The following is a 19104-nucleotide window of genomic DNA, read 5'->3' as shown; positions in this document are numbered from 1 at the left end:
TGTTTTTCACTTGTAGAAAAAGGAGTTGTTAATAGGATGCCTGCTCTGTTTTGCAGCCCTTTGGCCTTGTTTCTTTTGAGAAAAAAATGTATAACAACATTGATTTTTGGAAAGGAAATCTTCTCATGGGAAAAATACACCCATTGCTTCCACTAAGAATAAAAAGAAGCAATTTTCAGTTTTGTCGAGAGTTTTTTGGGAAGCACATTGTTTTGTGTTTTGTGACTATTGGGGAAAAATGCCTACGCCTGACAAAAAGTCATTAATTCAGATGTGGCTTGTGCAAAAACTTCTATGAGGTCTTTGATGCAAACAATATTAAAAAAAACTTGGGTTCCACTAAAACACTCTGTAAGAAAATTACTAGATTTTTATTACTGCAAGTTTTTATTTATTTTATTTTACTTTTATTGTTGCATTGTTGTTAAATGTCTTTTTCTCTTCCTAGAAGTGTGTCCTTTCAAGACAGATTGTATTATTAGATGCTTAGTGAAACATTCCTAGCCTGTTTTAAGTTAACTGCTTGGTCCTTTGCTGTGAAACATGACGTGATATTTTCTCTGTCCTTTCTCTGGAGACTGCTCTCAGCTGTGGTCATGCTGGGCTGTGTAACTGCAGTACTCTCAGGCACTTAGGTTTTCTTTTGACAACTCTGAAGAGTTGTCTTAGTGTGGAGCCTCAAGTGTTTGCTTTAGCCTCACTTCACCTTCAGAGAAGGGTTTGGCCTTAAACTGTTTTCTCATATAGGAAGGAGCAAATCTAAATCATCCTCTGTCCAAGGGAAACTTAGCTTATTTATACTTTATTTTTTTGCTTCGAGCATATTGTTATGAAGAAAAAGAACAGTGAAGATGATTGAAGTCCTAGCAAAGAAATTTATTGCTTAAGGTTCATTGTGCATTGAGTAAAGGAAGATGTGACTCTATGAAAATTTAACTGAAAGGATATAATTATAAGGAGACCTTTTTATTGTTTTAGCAGACTTTGATGCAGGAGAAGTTAAAGGAACTTCAATTAATATTGTTATTCATTGCTCCTTTTGATTTGCTGTGATGGTAATGCATTTTTCTTTGACAAGGAAAAGTATTGAAGTCAGTTAATTGCTAATAAGTGATACCTGCCAGTTGTCCTTTTGATAATATAGAACAAGTGTTTTGGTGTTTTATTTGCTGTTACATTTCCCTTTTATTATTTAACTTGGCTAGGGATACTTATAAATTTTTGCATTACTTGTAGTGTTTTGAGAGAGTTGTTGAATTTACATATTAATTGAGTCTGCAAGTGGAAAGTTATTTCAAGGACATCCAAATCAGAGAGAGACAAAATAGTCACATATCATTCTGGATTTTGTTCTTCTGATAGACAGGCCCTGAAAAATCCAACATGTTTTCAAATATGTAAACTACTGAGATCCACTTGTAAATTTTTATATTGCTTTTGATAACCAGCAGTATTGCAGCTTTTCTCTGTGAATTTGCAACTAGTTGTGTGCTGTGTCTCTGTACTTGAAATGCAAGGAAGTTCTGCCTTCCAGCCCAGGTTCTGTGGAATTAACAGTGACCTGTTAATATTAACCTGGTATTCTTAAATGTTACAACACCCACTTTAAATTGGAATTAGTGGTTAAGCTAGTATGGTAAATAATTTATCTAGAATTAATAGTATTATATTATTGTTTTCTCTAGTATATTGTTGGTGTCGTTTAGCTCTTTTTTGCATATATGTTTCAGTGATTAATTACTGGGTTTGAAGGATTCTCTCTGAAATGAAATTGGAAAAGAATGCTTGGAGTTCACCTTGAGAAAATTATTTTTATTTTTTATTTATAATCAATGATGTCAGATTCTGGCCTGTCAAATTGAAGCTTTTTTTTTTGTTTGATTCTGTGAAGGATGCAGGCTTGTGTGGAACAGAGCACAAAATTAAAAACAGGCACTAAATTAAACTGAATTAAACTGCTTTATTTTGGGGAACTTCCCTGGGGAAGAGGGAGAAGGTAGAGTAATTCAAGAACAGGAAATGGTGAAATTCACAGATAATAATGAACTGCTTCCAGAAGGCAAACTATGAACTCTTAAGAGATTTGGCTGTAGTTGAAGTCTGTGTGCTGTTGCTGAGGTGCCTGGATTGAAATTCCTGTTGTTCAGCTGTGCTTTCATGCTGTTACCCTGCTGCCTCTGCTGTTCTGTAGCCCTGGAAGGGGCATGAGGAGGAGGAGGCATTCCAAGAGGTGCTGTAACAGGAGCAGGTTTCACCGTGCTGCTGGGGCAGCCCACGGGAAGGGGCCCAGCAGTGCCCACTGTGTTCATCTGACTGCTGGAACTTTCCATCCCCCTCACTCCCCCAGCCCCTGGCACTCTCAGAACACCCTGCATCACTTGCTGCTCTCTTGACTTGAAATGCAGAGCACAGCCACAGGCACGCTCAGTGTCCAAAGAGGCCACTCTGTTTACCTGTGAGAACAACCTGAGCTGCAGCCTGACTCTGGTATTTAGACTCCTCTGACCTCTCACAGATTTGCCTGGAGTGATTGACTTCTAGGTGCAATCCTATTAAAACTCCAAGTAAGGGTGAGAAAAAATCATTTATGAATTATTGACAAAGTTTAATGCAATTTGTGCATTTTGTAGTACTCCCTGTTCAAAACATTGTGATTAGTTTGTACCTGTTGAGTGCTGCATTCATCAAAGAATTAAACTGAGAACAGAAGTCAATGGGTGTTTTATTAGAATCAGTTGTCATATGATTTCGAGTGATAAGAATAAAATTTGACATGAAGTTGTATTTTGTCCTATTCAATTCAATATCAAAACTACATTTCAAAGCATGAGTCAAAATTATAGCAATGTCTGTTCTTAATGATCAGTTCAAACTACTGCATTAGCAATACTTGGAGAGTAAAAAGAAATTGATACACATGTAAGAAATTACAAAGTGGGATTTTTTTTCCCCAATTCAGATCACAGTTATCCCTTGGCTTTGCTTTTCAGGTGGCTGAAATGCATGGGGAACTGATAGAATTCAATGAGAGGCTGCACCGTGCACTGATGGCCAAGGAAGCTCTGGTGTTCCAGATGAGACAAGAACTCATTGATCTGAGAGGGCCGGTGAGTGTTTGTGTATTGCACTGTAGAATATCCCTCTGGAATAGGCTCAAACATGCTACTAATGATGAAATATCCATTAGCTTGTAAGAAATAACAGATCTGTGAAGAACTGGCTTTGAACAATCCCTTTCCTCTTAACTATTCTAGATTATGCTTTACATTCTACATTTTCCTTTTAAAGGAAAGAAGATACCCTTTAATGTTTATTCTAGCTGTAAAGTAAGGTAGAAAGCTATTTCTGTTTTGTTCTAAATGCTTTTGCAATCTGGTTTTCTGACAACTGCTATTTTGATTCTGCAGGTATTGGTCCATCATTGCATCATTATGAACTTTTGTGCTTATATAATGTTCTGTAAGAGCACAGCTGAAATAAAATGCTCTCGTGTCCTTCCCTTAATGGAATATTGGTTGTAAAAGAAAGTGATCAGTAGGTTTTATGTGCCTCATATTTTCCCATAAGTTGCCTATACACACAAAGTACTTTGTTTTAGCATCCTTTGCTCATAAAGCCCTAATTATGGTGCTCTTTCCTGCATTTTCTATGTCTTTCAAAATTACATGCTTTTATAAACCCAGATTTGTTTCTTTACAAAACTGTAGCAAATTCTAACATAAAGGACTCACAAGGGTGATATGTTCACAGTCTTCTTTCAGGATTTTGTTTTTCTTTTATTGCTTGTCAGTAATAGTTTTTATTGGCATTTATAAAATTGAATGCTGAATTGTAATTTCCTTATCATATTATGCTTTCTTAATTGAAAACATAATAGCCACTGTGTGGAAATTATTTCTGTTTTGTAAATAAAGGTCCCTGGAGATTTAAGTCAAACATCTGAAGATCAGAGTTTATCAGATTTTGAAATGTAAGTTTCATAATTCACAAATTTTTCTCTTCATATCGTCTCTGGGAAAGGAGAATAAGCAAACAGATTCAATAACTTGCTTTTCCTCTATTATTTCCAATAACTGCATTCTTAGCTGTCGTGTTCCATTGTTAAAAAGTGTGGAGAGCTGCACAGTCCATTCCCAGTGTAGTTAATAATGCTGAACTCAAGGAGTTTGGATTTGGGAAGATTCCCTTGGATTGCTTTTCAAGTGCCCTAGGTCTTGGTATTTTGCCAGAGCTCCAAGAAATTGCTGGTTTTAGTGTTTTGGTTTTGATGGGTGCTGGTTGCTATTCATCATGTGATGAACTTCCTCATTTTTACAGAATAGCTCCTTATCAGTGCTTAAAAAAAAACCCCAAAACCCCCACTAAGAACCCAGCCCAGAGCGTTCTAGAGTGTTGTGATTTGGAATTTTGCTCTTTAGTAGTCAAAATAATGAATCTTGCTTTTGTGGGTGAGGGGTTGAAAGTGTAGCTGATGTGTTTGAATCACAGAAATTTAGAGATGGGTGACAGAGTGGATGGAAATGGCTTCTGTATAATTGTGCACTGCTCTTCTGTTATTTAATGAACTTTACATGAGGTTTATGGCTGAAAATGTTGAATTTGTTGAAGTGAATAAATTTTGCTTCATGTGTATAATCAAATGTTGTCAAATGCATGCTGTGGAAAAACCCCCAAACCCCAGAAAACCTGCAGAAGGAATTGTTTCAGTTGGGTTAATTTTAGGGAATATTTTTAGATTCAGAACATATAAAAAAGTTCAGGCAGGACTCCAATTTTTCTGTTACTTCATTTGAAATTTTAAGTTGCTTTATTGATCACTTTGATCATTATCTAAATCATTGAATGTAGTTGCTTTGCAATTCTTACACATAAATATGATTCCCTGTTTGAAGTTTTTCTCTCCTCTCCTCAGATCAAATCGTGCTCTTATTAATGTTTGGATTCCCTCAGTCTTCCTGCGTGGAAAAGCTGCCAATGCATTCCATGTTTACCAGGTAAGTGAGCCAGCTGAACAGGGATTTTGTGGAGAAGTTTCTGACTGAAATAGCACATTTTAATAATTTAAAGCTCTGCATATAATTTCATTAGAGATCAGCTAATGAGCAGCAGCAGGAACTTCATATATATTCATCCATAGGATTGTGTTGATTATTCATATGGCATATTTTGAGGGTTGACTTGTAGTAGTTTAATACTTTAAAAGCATGCTAATAAGATGTCTCCGTTGGTCAGGAAGTGTAACAATTCAATATTTATCAGTAAAGCCTTCTTCAGTGTGCATGTACACGTTTTATTTCAGTTTTGGGGATAACAGTGACCAGAAACATTGTGTTCTGCCTCAGGCAGGTCTGAATCTGGGGGTTTGTGCTCCAGCCTGACTTGTAGCTGAAGCATTGAAATTGTATACTGTTCCTTGATTCCTGGATTCTTGGTTTCAGAGCAGTGACCCCTCCCTGGGCAGAATGGCAGGGTGGACTTCAAACACTGTCTAATGTGCTGTCCTAGGCTGTTTACATTTCTTTATTTGTGGATTGTTAGCAGCTGCAACATTTTTCCACTTTTGTTTCAGCCACATGTACTTAGTTCTGAACAAGATTGCTGAAGCTTGTTAACATTCCTCTCACTCTGAATGATGTTTTTTGGTAGAATTTTGAATAATTTATGAAGTGTTGGCAGGTAGTTGTAAAATACAGGAAAACACCCACCTTTTGGCCAGTAAAAGACAATGAAAAATAAGACTTGAGGTAATGGAAAGAAAAGCCACCAGGATGGGAACAGTTAGTAATTTGTTCAAAAGCACTGAATAGTCAATCAAATTGAGTTGCACAGGTGTGTGAAAACCTAACTTGTTGACAAGTGTAATATTTTTGTCTTTCTGGCTTTCACATATTTCTCCACTCTGCTGTCACTGGCTACAGATTCTCAAACCCAGACACAAGTCTGCCAACACAGGAATTCTTAAAAGCATCGATATCTCACTCCACCTGTTACTCTAATGATGTTGCAGCTCCTTGTCCACCAGAAGAGCTCTGGTTTCTACTGCTTCTTCCCTAAGCTGCTCTCTGTTGTTTTTCATCCTGCTTGAGTAGGGGGGGTGGACCAGATGGCCCACTGTGGTCCCCTCCAACCTTACCCATTCTGTGAAGAATTTAATGTTTTTTAAATTTTACTTGTAACTTGGTATCAAATTAGGTTACTAAAGACTTCAGTATTTGTCATGCAGTTTGACTGGACATCACTGTACAAGTGGGATTGTGAAAGCCTGCACAGTATGCAGAACTCACATCTACTGTAGGTGTTCTGCACATTCAAAAGGAAAATGTAGAGAGAAATCAAGCTTCCCAATTTGAAGGCGGTTCAGAGCTTTACCCAGAAATCTTCTGAAGTGACTAGAGAGTTAGATGTCACTTGTCTTTAACAGAAAACAAAGAACTTGTAATTGAAGGCTAAGCCTCTTGAGAACAGGAGAGAAGGAAGCAAAATATAGAAATATTGAAAAGATTGAAAATTCTGAATCTAAAAAAAGATCATGTTGAGAATTTTATTAGGTTTATATGTCTACAGTATAAATTTGTAATGTTGGGCATTTATAGTGTGCAAAATTTTGTTTACTGGTATATTTGAAAAATGTATAAGTTCTTCTGAATATGTTCCATTTATTATCATTTCACACTATCAGTTTACAGATGATTTTAAAGTGAAAAGTTAAATATAGCTGTCTAGAACATAGAATTACAGTCAGACTAGTTTGCCTTCAGTTACAGACAGCACAGGATATTACAGAATTTTTCCAGTGAAGAGTTGTACATTGTCTTTTAATAATTAGGAGAATAGGCAAGCAGGAATTACCTGTAGAAGTGACTTAAAACTTTTGTAATTCTTGTTAGACTTTGATCATGCCACCTGTTGAGCTTTCCTTATGTAAGAATACATGAATATCATTTCTGCCAGTTTTAGTCTCAGTAACAGGAGTGTCACTGCACCTGTGCCTCTGAAAAAGAAGTATTTTCCCAAATAGACTTCTACAACTGTGATGAAACATTTGAAGTGAGTGCCACCTCTCTGATCAATTATATAGTTGTGTGCTTGCTGAATATATATTTTACATTTTATAGTGACCAGGAAAGCATCATTAATTTAGAAAACTTCAGAATAGCTTCAATAACAGCACTGTGCATTTATCTTATTAAATCTCTGCTAAAATGTGTGCTCCTGGTTACAGAGACTTTGATTCAGTGATGAAATTGTTGACGAGGATATTTACCAGGCTACCAGTATGTCCCAAACAGGCCCAGACTGGGAGTCCAATTAGGATAAATTATTGAGCTCATTTCTGACAGTCCTTTTATTCATAATAAACCTTATTTCTACTGCCTTATCATTTATTTCTCCAGTGGCAGAACATTAAAATGCTTGTATAACTCTATGTATCAGCCACATGAGAAAGGACTTGTGGTATATCAGTATAAAGAAAAGTAGCAATATTGCAGAATGTTGGTGTGAGTGAGATTATTACCAGTGCCTTTTGGAGTCCACGTTTCTCTGGGAGAACTTGAGTGAACAGATGTAAAAAATGACTCTTGGTTGTGCTTGTTAATGCTGAGGAAAAGACATCAAATGAACTTTAGAGAAAGCTAAAGTGTGCCACCTGGAACAGGCAAAGTTTGAAAATTTGGTTTGGTTAAGCATGATTTTTAGGTTTGCTAAGTACTTATGACTGTACTTAAAGCTAATTAGGAATTAGCCCTCAGGTGCTTAACCCGACTGAAAATCAGATCATACATGTGATACTGTCAAGGTAAGATGTTGCTACTAAATGAGGGTGCTACAAAAGGGTATGAGCCTTGGCCATTGCTTTTCCAAAGGCAGTTCATGTGAGTGTATTTCTGAGATGGCTTGATCTCTTCTGCATTTGCTATTATTAGAAAGCTAAAGAGATTGTCCTTCTCTGCCCTCCTCTGATGAGCCACCTCGTTACCCTTTGCTGATTTGGAATTGTGTGTCTCTGGAGCACTTCACTTGATGGAGAGAGCAGGACTGTGCCAGGGGAGGCTTGCTAAGTCACACTTATTGTTGATGCACTTCAGAATTGTTGTCCCTTCTGTCCCTTTTTGCTTATAAATAGGTGTTTTGTAGCAGAAAATACACTACTATGTGCATACCACTTACCTTGAAAATGGCCAGAAGAGGGCGGAAACAATTGCAGACCATCTCAAGTAGTTTGAAAAATGATGAACCTATCAGTTCCATAGTGTCTGTTATCTGTTTTCAGGGACATCAAAAAGCTTCTGAAGAATATAAGAATTAGAGAAATAAATATGGGTTGCTGTGCCTCCTCGAAATCAATGCCAAATTTGCACTTGTGCTTCTTAAACCAGGAAGATAAATTAATGACATGTTAATTTGCATATCAATAGGGCCTGACTTGGACAGGATAAAAATAGAGTCCTGCAGGAGTTTTCTTATTGTGCTTGCTTTTTAAAATTTAATTTTATGTTTTTAAATTCAATGTAGATTTGTAATGCTGTTCTGAAGGGTATTTCAAAGCATTTCTTTTTGTGTCATGTTAACATCTGTTTTGGATGTTCAAAATCAGTGCATTTTTCATCCTTAAAAAAACCCCAGATGTTGCTCTTCAGTAAATACAGCAGGAAAAGTTTCCAGCACCAGCATACTTGTCACATAGTTTCAACCATCAACTAGTTTCTTTAATTTCTACTAAGGATTAAGGATTCTGGACAAGTTGAGAAATAAAACTGTGGACTCTGAAAGCGAGCAGCATTTTATAATTAATCCTATTAGATGTGGAAATTTCAATCAGACCTCTGTATTTGTAGAGTTACACTGCACTCTTGCAGCAGTGTTTAACTGGCAGAATTAACTGGTTATGAATCTTGAGGATTTCAAAACAAGCTCTGGAAACGTAGCCAAATTTTATGCTCAATTTGAATGGCTGAGTTCAAGGGGACAGTTGTGAGCAGCAGATAATTCAGTTTAGCACTATCTGTTCCTGTCTTAAAAATTAAGAGCTGGGGCTCTGTATCATTCAACTGTGGATGTTAGAACAATTAGAGGGTGTATAAATTTTAGGGGAAAAGCTATTTAGAATTGGATGTGCACTTCAGTGCAGTTATTGAGTTCAATTAAAAATATTTTTCACTTGTTTTCTCAGAATATAAATAGTAACAGAAAAATACACATTTTATAATCTCTGTTCACCATGGTGTTGTTATGGGTTACTCTCATTCTGGATTATTCCTTGTGGAGAATAGCAGATTGTCTGTTTTAAATGAAATGCCAGTAGCAGATCTTGTTGAATAAATACAGCATAAATCTCCAAATGCAGTGCACCAGAAATTCAAAGGTGAAATAGCTGAAAAGTAAAGTGACTGATAAATGCCTTCTGGCTTGCATACCACAGATTTTAAAGTAGCTAATCTGGCATAATTTTTAAAAGGTTTGAAGGAAATCTAAAATCCAAGTTGTTACAAATGATTAGGAAAGGGATAGACAAATAGAAAATGCTATTATGCTGTGTATAGTCTCTGCTTTATATGTGTGCAGTCTTACTCCTCTCCAAAGAAATATATCAACTGCAAATAATAAAGGTGAAAAAAAAAAAAAGATTTTTCACTGGAGGAGCATATTAGAAATTCTCAGCCTGCATGAAAGGCAGCCGAGAGGGGAATACAATAGCAATCTTTCAAATCATGAAGGAAATGGAGACATTTTTAACTGTTTCAAAATGCCAATTGGAGCATACATTGAAACTATTGCCTTGCAATTTCAAAACAAGTGCATGACAGTGGTCATATGTATAATATGGGGTAATAATGGAACTTTTTGTGGGTCTAGAAAATAATTGAGCTAATTAAATTGAAGAAAAATCAATCCAAACACAAAGATGTGACTTCTTTCTAAGGAAATCCCTTGATAGTGATATTTTCGGAATAATAAATACCACTATACCTTGTGTTTATATTAAGTGTTCTGGATTAAATACATTTCCTAATTCTCCAAGGAATTTTCTGAACTGTTGAGATCAGTGTGCCTTGCTGTAAGAGCAGGGTGCAAGAATCTTGGAGGTCATTTTAACTAAACATGAGTTGCCTTTCTAATGTTATGCTAATAATGACTAATTTAGTCCTAAAATGGAAATATTAGGTATGATTACAAAATATCTTTCCTTCCAACTAATGCTTATTTTCTGTGCATGACAAGCTCATTCTAAATGTTTTCAGAGCACATCCTCTCTATTTGTACTTGCTCAAGTTTGTTTTGCTTCAGGTTTAGTTCTTGATTCCTGTCTTGCCATTCAGTAGCACTGACAGATTACTAGTACAATTAATTTTGCACCTGAGTAGGAAAAAATAATTAGATGACCAATTGATGTCTTTATTATCAATCAACAAATCATAAGGATTGTTTGGACTTCAGTGGATGAAATTATCCAGGCTGTGACAGGAGCTTAGACTAGACACTCATGGCCATGTCTTCAGCAAGGACATTAGGCAGCTATCCAAGGAGCTTCAGAGGTTTATTCTCTTACAAAGTTTTCTGATGGCTATTACTGAGGGCAGACTAATTAGTTATAAACATTACAGGACACAGGCATACATGGAGAAATTAATTTGTTTTGTACGAAGTCACACTTAAGGAAGCCTGGTCTATTAAACAGACAGTTTAAATATTAGGTAACTTTTTAAAGCCAGGGTCATGGTGGCAAAAGTCTTCTCTTCCAAACAACCTGTTTTCTCTAGTTAGAGAGAAACAAGCTAGTTTCTCTAGGTTGCTTTCTGATGACTGCTATATGTGATCTCTGCAGTTTGATACCCATCTCTTTTTTGTGGCAGACATTGCTCACCATTAGAAAATAATTTCTTGTCTAATATATTCTGGGCCATACAGACAGAATCTAGATCAGAATTTAAAAAAAAAAAAAGGCATTTTCATTTTACCTCTAGATGGTGATAGTTAGATGCAGTTTCTTTAGTGTGTGAAGCAAGTTGATTATTGCAGTAATATTATTTTGTCATATTTCTCAACTGTAGAGTATCTTGTTTTCTGTATACATGTGGATACCACTTTCCTGTGAAGTGTACAGCAAATGCCATTAGTCATGCCTTTTGTTGCTATAATTATCAATGTCTGACACTCAAGATAATGAAACTGAGATTTTATGATTCCTAAAGTGATATCAGTATTTAAATGGCTTCTTGCAAATCCTCCTTGTTTGCAGAGCAGTGAACACTTTACATTATAAACCAAATAAGTTTAAAGATTAATATGCTAATCGGACAAGACTGCTACTATTTGCATATGAATAGGACACCCTAAGGCTATAATCAATAAACATTTCTTACAATTTTTTAATTCCTTTGACTATCTTCAGTCTTGCTGTTTAGTATTGGCTGACATATTTGCTTGTAATATTTCTTTTTATTTTACTTTAAATGATGTTTTAAAACCTGTTGTTTTCCTCTGCACTTCCTCTGTGAAGGAAGAGCAGTACAGTTTCCTATGAAAGCGCTTTTATCACAGGATTATGTCGGTTGGAAAACACCTCTAAGATCATGGAGTCCAGCTGTTCCCCAGCAGTGCCAAGGCCACCACTAACCCATGTCCCCCGGAGCCACATCCTCATGGCTTTTCTCAGCAGGTGTGGTGACTCCGCTCCTGGTGTGGGCAGCCTGTGCTGGACAGCCCTTTCCATGAAGAAGTTTTCCCTGTCATGCCTGAGGCTGTTTCCCCTTGTTCTGTGCCTGTTCCCTGTTCCCTGGGGGCAGAGCCCGACCCTCCCTGGCTCCAGGCTCCTGTCAGGGAGGTGTGGAGAGTGAGGAGGTCCCCCCTGAGCCTCCTCTTCTCCAGGCTGAGCCCCCCAGCTGCTCCCCACAGCCCGTGTGCTCCAGCCCCTTCCCCAGCTCCATTCCCTGCTCTGGGCACGCTCCAGCCCCTCAGTGTCCTTGCAGTGGAGAGGGAAGGATTTTCACAGAAACACAACATAAAAGAGATGGAGGAGAACAGTATCTGATACCCAAAAGTGTTTGAGGAGGACAGTGCCCAGAAAATACTTTTGAGTGAGAGATGAAACAGGGAAAGCACAGTCCAGGATGTGCCAGCTGGGCCTGTTGACCTTGAATTTAATCACAAGCCAGCATGGCCTGGGAATTTCCTCGAAGGTTGACAATGGAAGGCAATGGACTGGCAATTAAGAGTTGAAAGGTAAGCAACAAACTAAACCCAAAAAATTAAACCCAAAGTTGCATTTTATTTTCCTGATATGTGATGAATTGGATGACTTCAGCAGCTGCAGAGCTAAGCAGGCAAAAAGGAGAAATAAATAGTCTTCTAATCATATTCCATTTCAGTGCAGCTCAGGGCAAGTAGAGAGGAAAATGAACTGGAATGATTGGGAGAATTTGCAAGAAAGATGCTCTTGGCATCTCAGAGTGATTTGAGAATGCGTGAGCCAGAAAGGTTGAATGTCCCACTTTTTCTGCAATGGGACCCAAAGATGTGTCAAAGAAGTATAAGAGGAAGCATAAAGCAGAAAAAATTTTAGATAACTGGGAGGGGGTATACAAAGATGAGATCAGTCCTTGGAGACTTCTGTAATTATTTCTTTTTCTAAAGGAAACAGAATTACAGCTTAGTACATTGATTTGTTTATTGAAGTGCGGGATGCAAAAAATCCTAGGAGAGTAAAAGTAGAATTTCTATTTTCAGAGTATTTTGTAAGTACTTCTGAAAGAAGCAAATAATTTATATTCAATAAATATCTAAAATAAATATTGGTTATGTTATGTATTTTAGAAACCGATTGATGAGCTAGCCTCCTTTCCATGGCCTTAGCACCCACAATATTCTATTTGGAGAAAAAGGCAGCACCATTGTCATTTTACTTATTTTCTCTTGTGCAGAAACTTCTTTCCCTGCAGTGGTTGTTGTGCATTGCAACGACTGTGTGGTTCAAAGTGCATGTTTGTGAAATGACGTTAATTATCTGGGGTAATTATAAGTCATATTTCACTGTCTAAAGGAGCTTATTATGCTACTGAGTGATTTTTTTCTTTTGGTACTGATTTGATTTGTATATAAAAAGACAAAAAATACTGATTCTATGTAGCAAAAGTGGAGGCAGTGCTGCCTTTGTTCTCTAGTGGCCAGTCACTTTAGTGCTGTTGTGGTGAATAGAAGCAGAACTGTGACTGCAGAAGCAGTGATCATTACTCTGCATGTCTGTAACTGAGTGGATAAGCCTAAAATGTGTGACATTTTTCTCTTTAGTGGAACAGTATTGGCTGTTTTTAAGGTTCATGCTTTGGTATGTGTTATGTCATATATTCGACACTGTATCTTTCATTTTAATGAACTAAATAACAGAAACTTGAAGATTTAACATAAATATATTCAAGTATTTGTAGTCACTATGCAAGTGGATAAAATGGTCATATTGAAATAAAAGCTTTTTTGCTCAAATTCCTGTTATGTCTCTATGGCACACAAAAAGCTGCTCCTATCACAGCTGAAAAGTTTCATTGTTCCATTTGTTTTTTATTATGCAGAAAATTCTAAAATTGGATCATTTTCAAAGGGGGAACTTAACCATAAATGCAGGCCTGCAGCTGTCTCAAAATATAACTTGCATTTGTATTCATTTCTCACACTTCAGAGGTAACTTTGGAGAATTGAGCTTGAATTTATATTCTTAACAGAATCCCATTGTCCTGAAGTGAAGTAAAATGAAACTGGTTCTTACTTATTTTCATGAATACTTTTCACTTCTAAATACTTTGAGTGCAGAAATATATAATTTTGATAAAACTTAATTGGATTGAAATACATTACTCCTATTTCATAGTGTGCTTTTCTAACAGGAAAAAAGATAATTCCAATCCCCTGAGAATTATTATTTATTCAATGGTAAACTTTGATCAAAATCTCTCTTCATGCTCCTGAATAATTGAGATGTACATTAAAGTTGTACCAGAGTTTTAAGAATTAAAAGATCTTTATTATCCAAAGTATAAAACTATGGACTAATGATACTCCAAGATTTGTAGTGTTATTTAAAAGTGAATGTAAGGGAAACATTCACCAGTCAAGCTTAGCTGTATTAACATCAAAAAATAATGGTGCCAATTAGTATGTTCTGGTTTTGTGTTCATGCTGATTGGGTTGTCCCTACCAAACCAGTTGCTAATTTTCCTTTTTGTATCACATGCTTGGGCATTGGTTTGAAAGTATGTTACAAACAAGAGGATCTTGTGAGGGAAAGGAAGTTAGAAATACAGTAATACAGTAGAATTACAGTAATACAGAAGTAATAGTTTTTCTCTCACCCTTTTTTTATCCCCATGTAATGCTTACTTAGCTGGTAAATGTCACAGGAGCTTCCTTAAAGTAGATCAGTCTCTTTTGCATTCCTTATGCTGTCCATCATTTTTTTCCATGCTCAAAAGTATGACCTTGTCCAGCCTAGGACTGATTCTCTACAGACATTCTCGGTATTCTCTCTGTCCTCTGAAGTGTTCTGCTGCTGAAATGTTCTGAGTTCTCTCGTATCTTGTGCCATTTTTATATGAGGTTTAGTAGAGTTTTCATTGCTCACCTTCCCTTAACATTATTCCCATCCCTCTGGATTGGGACATGGACTCACAAGGACTTGACTTCAGCAATTTGTATTTGTGAAGCTCCCATCAATAGAATTCTCTGTCTTAGAATTCATTTTTTGCTATGTATTCAGTCCATCCTTCCAGGAAATGGGAGCCACATTTGCAGGCAAGATTCAGGAGTAACTTTGTTTAGGAATATCCTTCCTGATGTTTTATCTGGAGTTCTACAGCATGGATGTCATTGCAAGAGGAGAAGGTTCTGTAATATCTCAGTCAGTATCTCTTGCTGCCAGCTGTGCTGGAGAGGGACACAAAAGTGAATCCTCAATATACCAAACCAATACTCAATATACCAATACCAATATTTTGCATCAGAAAAGAGAAGCACCTACATGGGACTTCTGCAGATCAGAAGGATGAGTGTTGATTACAGGCATTTGGTCTGTGTGCACTAGAGCTGGAGCAAGTTAGAATTTTGGCTTTTGTCCTTTATTTTCCTCAGGCTTTTATATGTAAGAGGTGATGAGCTGTGTCAGTTGGTACCAGTCCGTTAACCAGGACTTGCTGACAGCATTTTTGGATCAGAACTGCTTAAAGATTCTTAACCTGTTAAGAAACTTCTGGCTCAAACCCCAGTACCATGGGAGCAGAATTTTTCATTTCAGTATGCAATCATTAAACTTGTGCTTTCACATTGATTCTCTGAAGATTTTTGGCATTTCAGTAACATTGCGTTAGCAGGTAGTAGACTGATAAACACTATTAAATTACTACTGTTATTGCTATTGCTCTCCAAATCTCTGACTTTCAGACATGTTTGTGATGAGAAAATAACAGACCAATTCATTAAACATACTTATTAACTGAAATTTTTCTTAGAGCTGGTGTAGCTCTTAGCTGCAGAGAGGTTGCCAATCAATTGTTACACAGGAGACCCAAGTGGAAAGTGCTCCTAAATTATGAACTGAAACTACTTAATTATTTTTTTTATATTCAAGACAATATTAAAGTGAACTCTTTTGTCTAGAAGTAAATATTCTAGCAGTGATTATGATTTAGTCTGTGCATTTTCATTACCCTGAAAATTATTTAAGTTGATATCAGGAAAACAGGGTCATCAGAAAGGAAATAAATTTATTTAGAATTGTTCTTTTAAATTGATCTAAGAATAAGCCTGAGAGCAGTCATTCAACTTTCTATAACATGGGCCTAAGATAACTATATGCCTTCAGTGACTAGACTAGGAAAAGTTTATCCAAATAATTTAGTATTTACTTAGTTTGATTTCCCAGCTGAATTTCCATTAAGTGTGTAGCAATCCCTTGGCTTGGGAATAGTGTTCCCCTCTGAGATAATAAAAGTTTAAATGTGTGCTGCATCATGAGCTTTAATATACCTTTCACAGTCTATTAGTTGATTGTCAATAAATTCAATATGGCACAGGGCTCCAAATGTTGCATTTTCATTTCTTGCTGTCTAAATGAAATCAATATCTGTGTACATAGAGGAACAGTAAGACACTTTCCAATAGTTTTATCTAAGAAATCAATCTATGTTTTTGACCTGAAAAATTTCAATTACAGTAATCAGGATTCCTTAGTTAGTTAACTATGGGTTACAGCTTAACAGGTAATGTTAAAGTGCATGATTTACCAAATCACATGTGCAAAGATAAGTGCTCAGTTAAGTTAGGATTTCCATATTAAATAACTTAGTTAAAAATAATATAAGGTTCTTTTTTTGTTTGTTTGTTTTTGTCATCCCTGCCCCCCACAGGGAAATTGAAACATGAATCTTAGGAATATATACAGAATTCCAAATAATATACTGGTTGAAGTGAGAATAGGCTGGGAGAGGGCTTACAGCTGGGTGAATAAAGATTTTAATATAGCTTTTACTACATTAAATAAATTTGATTTGATTATGCAAAACAGTTGCATTTCATATATTCCTTCATTTGCCTTTAAAGATATACTCAATTGTTAAAACAGATGGTACTGTAGGTGTTTAATTATCCTGGCTTTGTTTTCAAAGTGAAAAAGAAATCTGAATACTTCTTACAGACTTACTATTGTGGTTCCATCATTACAGTATCTGAATTCTTGTTACCAAAACTAGTTGAATTTTTGTTTACATATGTATTTGTAATTCACAATACTATGAATCTTTTAAATTTAGATGTGCTAATTTTGGAATTATAACATTCCTTTCTTGGAATTATAGTCTTCCTGTAAAAAATACATTAGCGTTTTCTACACTGAAATATTCTAATTTGACAAAATTTGCATATCTGCATAATATATTGTATTTTGTTGCAAAGAAGCCTCGTATGTATTTGAGAAACTAGGTGTCTGAAGAGAGAACTTCACAAAGACCAAAGCATGGGCAGTGTTTGTGGAAGAGGACATTCACTTAACCTCTGAAATACCACCAGTCCTGAGAAAAATTGAATTTTTTTCTCCTAAGGACTTGCAATATCTCAGAGAGAAGGACCATGCTTCAGTCACCAGGAAAAGCTGCAATTCAGTGTTGAAATTGATCACATCAAAATCCAAATTTTATTTTTATCTAGTTTCCACAAAAATACTGTTGTTACTGCCCACTCTGTGTGATGTTGGTTGGTGTTGCTTTTTTACATAAGTGTTCTGATATTTGCCTTACAGTTTACTACAAAATTATTGGGGGATTTTGGAGCTGCAAGGCAGTGTCATCAGTACTGTTCCAGCTTAATTCCTGATGTAAAATATTGGGATTATTAACACATACACAGACACACCCCCATATACACAAGAATGAATAACTACAGATTCCATTGAAGAAGCGGAGGGAAAAGGTCACTCTGCATCTTAAGTTCGGATGCTTGGTTTAGAGTTTCTGACTCGTGCTGTTTCAGCATTCTTTTAAACTGTGTCATTCCCTAGGAAAGAGTGGAATCTTAGTGTTCTGTAAGTATATTTCACTTCTGCATGACATTTTCCTAGAGAAAGCGAATATTTAGCATGTAATTGGTAATAGGCTCATGAAATAATGAGCAGCAAACAAAAACAGAATCACAAAAACTACAGCTGTGTTAAATTATACTTAATGTCCTATACAAGCAGAAAGAATGAACTGTGTTTATTTTCCAAACAATAAAATTTCTAGTTTAGTTTTCAATGTAATTTTGTTAGGAAGTAAATTAAGTTTCATACTCTGGATAAAATTAGGTTTTGCAATTCTGATGCTACAAAGCTAATTTACAAAGTTGAAAAACTGTGTTGAGGACATAGAAATCAATTTCATAGTGGTATTAAATTATTTTTTCCTTTGGTCACTGGGTAGTAGAATATGCTGGAAACCATGGTAACAAGAAGTACTGTTATGGTTGCCCCAGAGTCATGTTAAAATGAGCAATCTGTGTTTGTCTTGAGTAAAATAAGAGAGAGAAAGAGGAGGAAAAGGAAGAAGGGAGAGAATGAGGAAAATGACGTGTACAACAGCAACAGCAAATGGCCAGACATGGATCTGTGGCCGTGGGGTCCTGGAGCTTGTGGTGCCTCACATGAAGGTGCTGAGCCAGGAGGCTTTAAGGAGTGAAGGACACACATCAACCCTGCTTGTCTTTACATTATTCCCCTCCTGTCTGTATTTTGCAGGTTTATATCAGGATAAAGGATGATGAGTGGAATGTCTATCGAAGGTATGCGGAGTTCAGAAGCTTGCATCAGAAATTGCAGAATAAGTACCAGCAAGTGAGGACTTTTAACTTCCCACCAAAAAAGGCCATTGGAAACAAGGTACTTGAAAGAACTCACAGTATCAGTAAAAGTTGGGGGAAAAACCTCTCTTATCCATACACAAAAATGAGGTGACTCAAATATTTTCACACCTGCAAGTACCTGCTATTTTTATAGACATTCCCCCTATCAGCTGGAGATTCACTGATGTAGGTAATGCATTGGTTTTTCCACTTACTGAGAAGATTTATTGAATGAAATATTGGTGACTTACACAAATGCACAAACACTCAAAAACTGTACTGGACAGCCCAGTATGTAAAATGAAGTCTCTTCTCTCTTTCTCTCCAAAAAAATGCCAGCATTTCACACTGGTGGGTAATTAATTAAATCTTTCTCTAAATTTCAAAAAGTATCTATCTAAATTCCTTGAATTCCTGCACTCTTCACCAACACTTTTAAGTTCTTTAAACCAGCTTTTTAAAGACATTTTGGTACTTCATTCCTGTAATCTGTGTCTTCATGTCTTAGCCCTGCCATTTTAAAATGGGAATTTGTGTTTTCCTATCATATAGGGATTTTGAAATGAAACAGTAAATATTGTAGTAGTAAATATGTAGTACCATGTAATGAAAGTCTTTAATCATCAAAACTTTAAACTGATCAAGAGTGTAAATACACCGTGCAGTGTATGCCACAAATCCAGTAAGGATTGAGAAGTAATTGAAGTAATTTTCCTTTGCAACGTAGGAATTAGCTAAAAAATTTTTTTA

At 36.3% G+C, this 19104-nt stretch overlaps 1 protein-coding gene across 4 annotated transcripts in view; it reads left to right on the top strand.

Annotated features, from left to right (window-relative positions):
- SNX29 (sorting nexin 29) overlaps positions 1-19104 on the top strand; it is a 98314-nt gene that overhangs the window by 37135 nt on the left and 42075 nt on the right. For 3 of the 4 annotated variants that reach the window (XM_068206805.1, XM_068206807.1, XM_068206806.1), the window contains exons 16-19: positions 2991-3107; positions 3915-3970; positions 4913-4994; positions 18251-18391. In XM_068206805.1, the coding sequence (XP_068062906.1) occupies positions 2991-3107; positions 3915-3970; positions 4913-4994; positions 18251-18391 (396 nt within the window). Of the gene's footprint in view, positions 1-2990; positions 3108-3914; positions 3971-4912; positions 4995-12368; positions 12697-18250; positions 18392-19104 lie in introns of those variants that run through there. The other variant, XM_068206808.1, reaches the window with a different exon arrangement.

The sequence above is a fragment of the Anomalospiza imberbis genome, chromosome 16, assembly GCF_031753505.1.
Source record: "Anomalospiza imberbis isolate Cuckoo-Finch-1a 21T00152 chromosome 16, ASM3175350v1, whole genome shotgun sequence".
NCBI classification, from domain to species: Eukaryota; Metazoa; Chordata; class Aves; order Passeriformes; family Viduidae; genus Anomalospiza; species Anomalospiza imberbis.
Note: the sequence above shows the minus strand (reverse complement) of the source record. Positions and strands in the feature narration are given on the sequence as shown.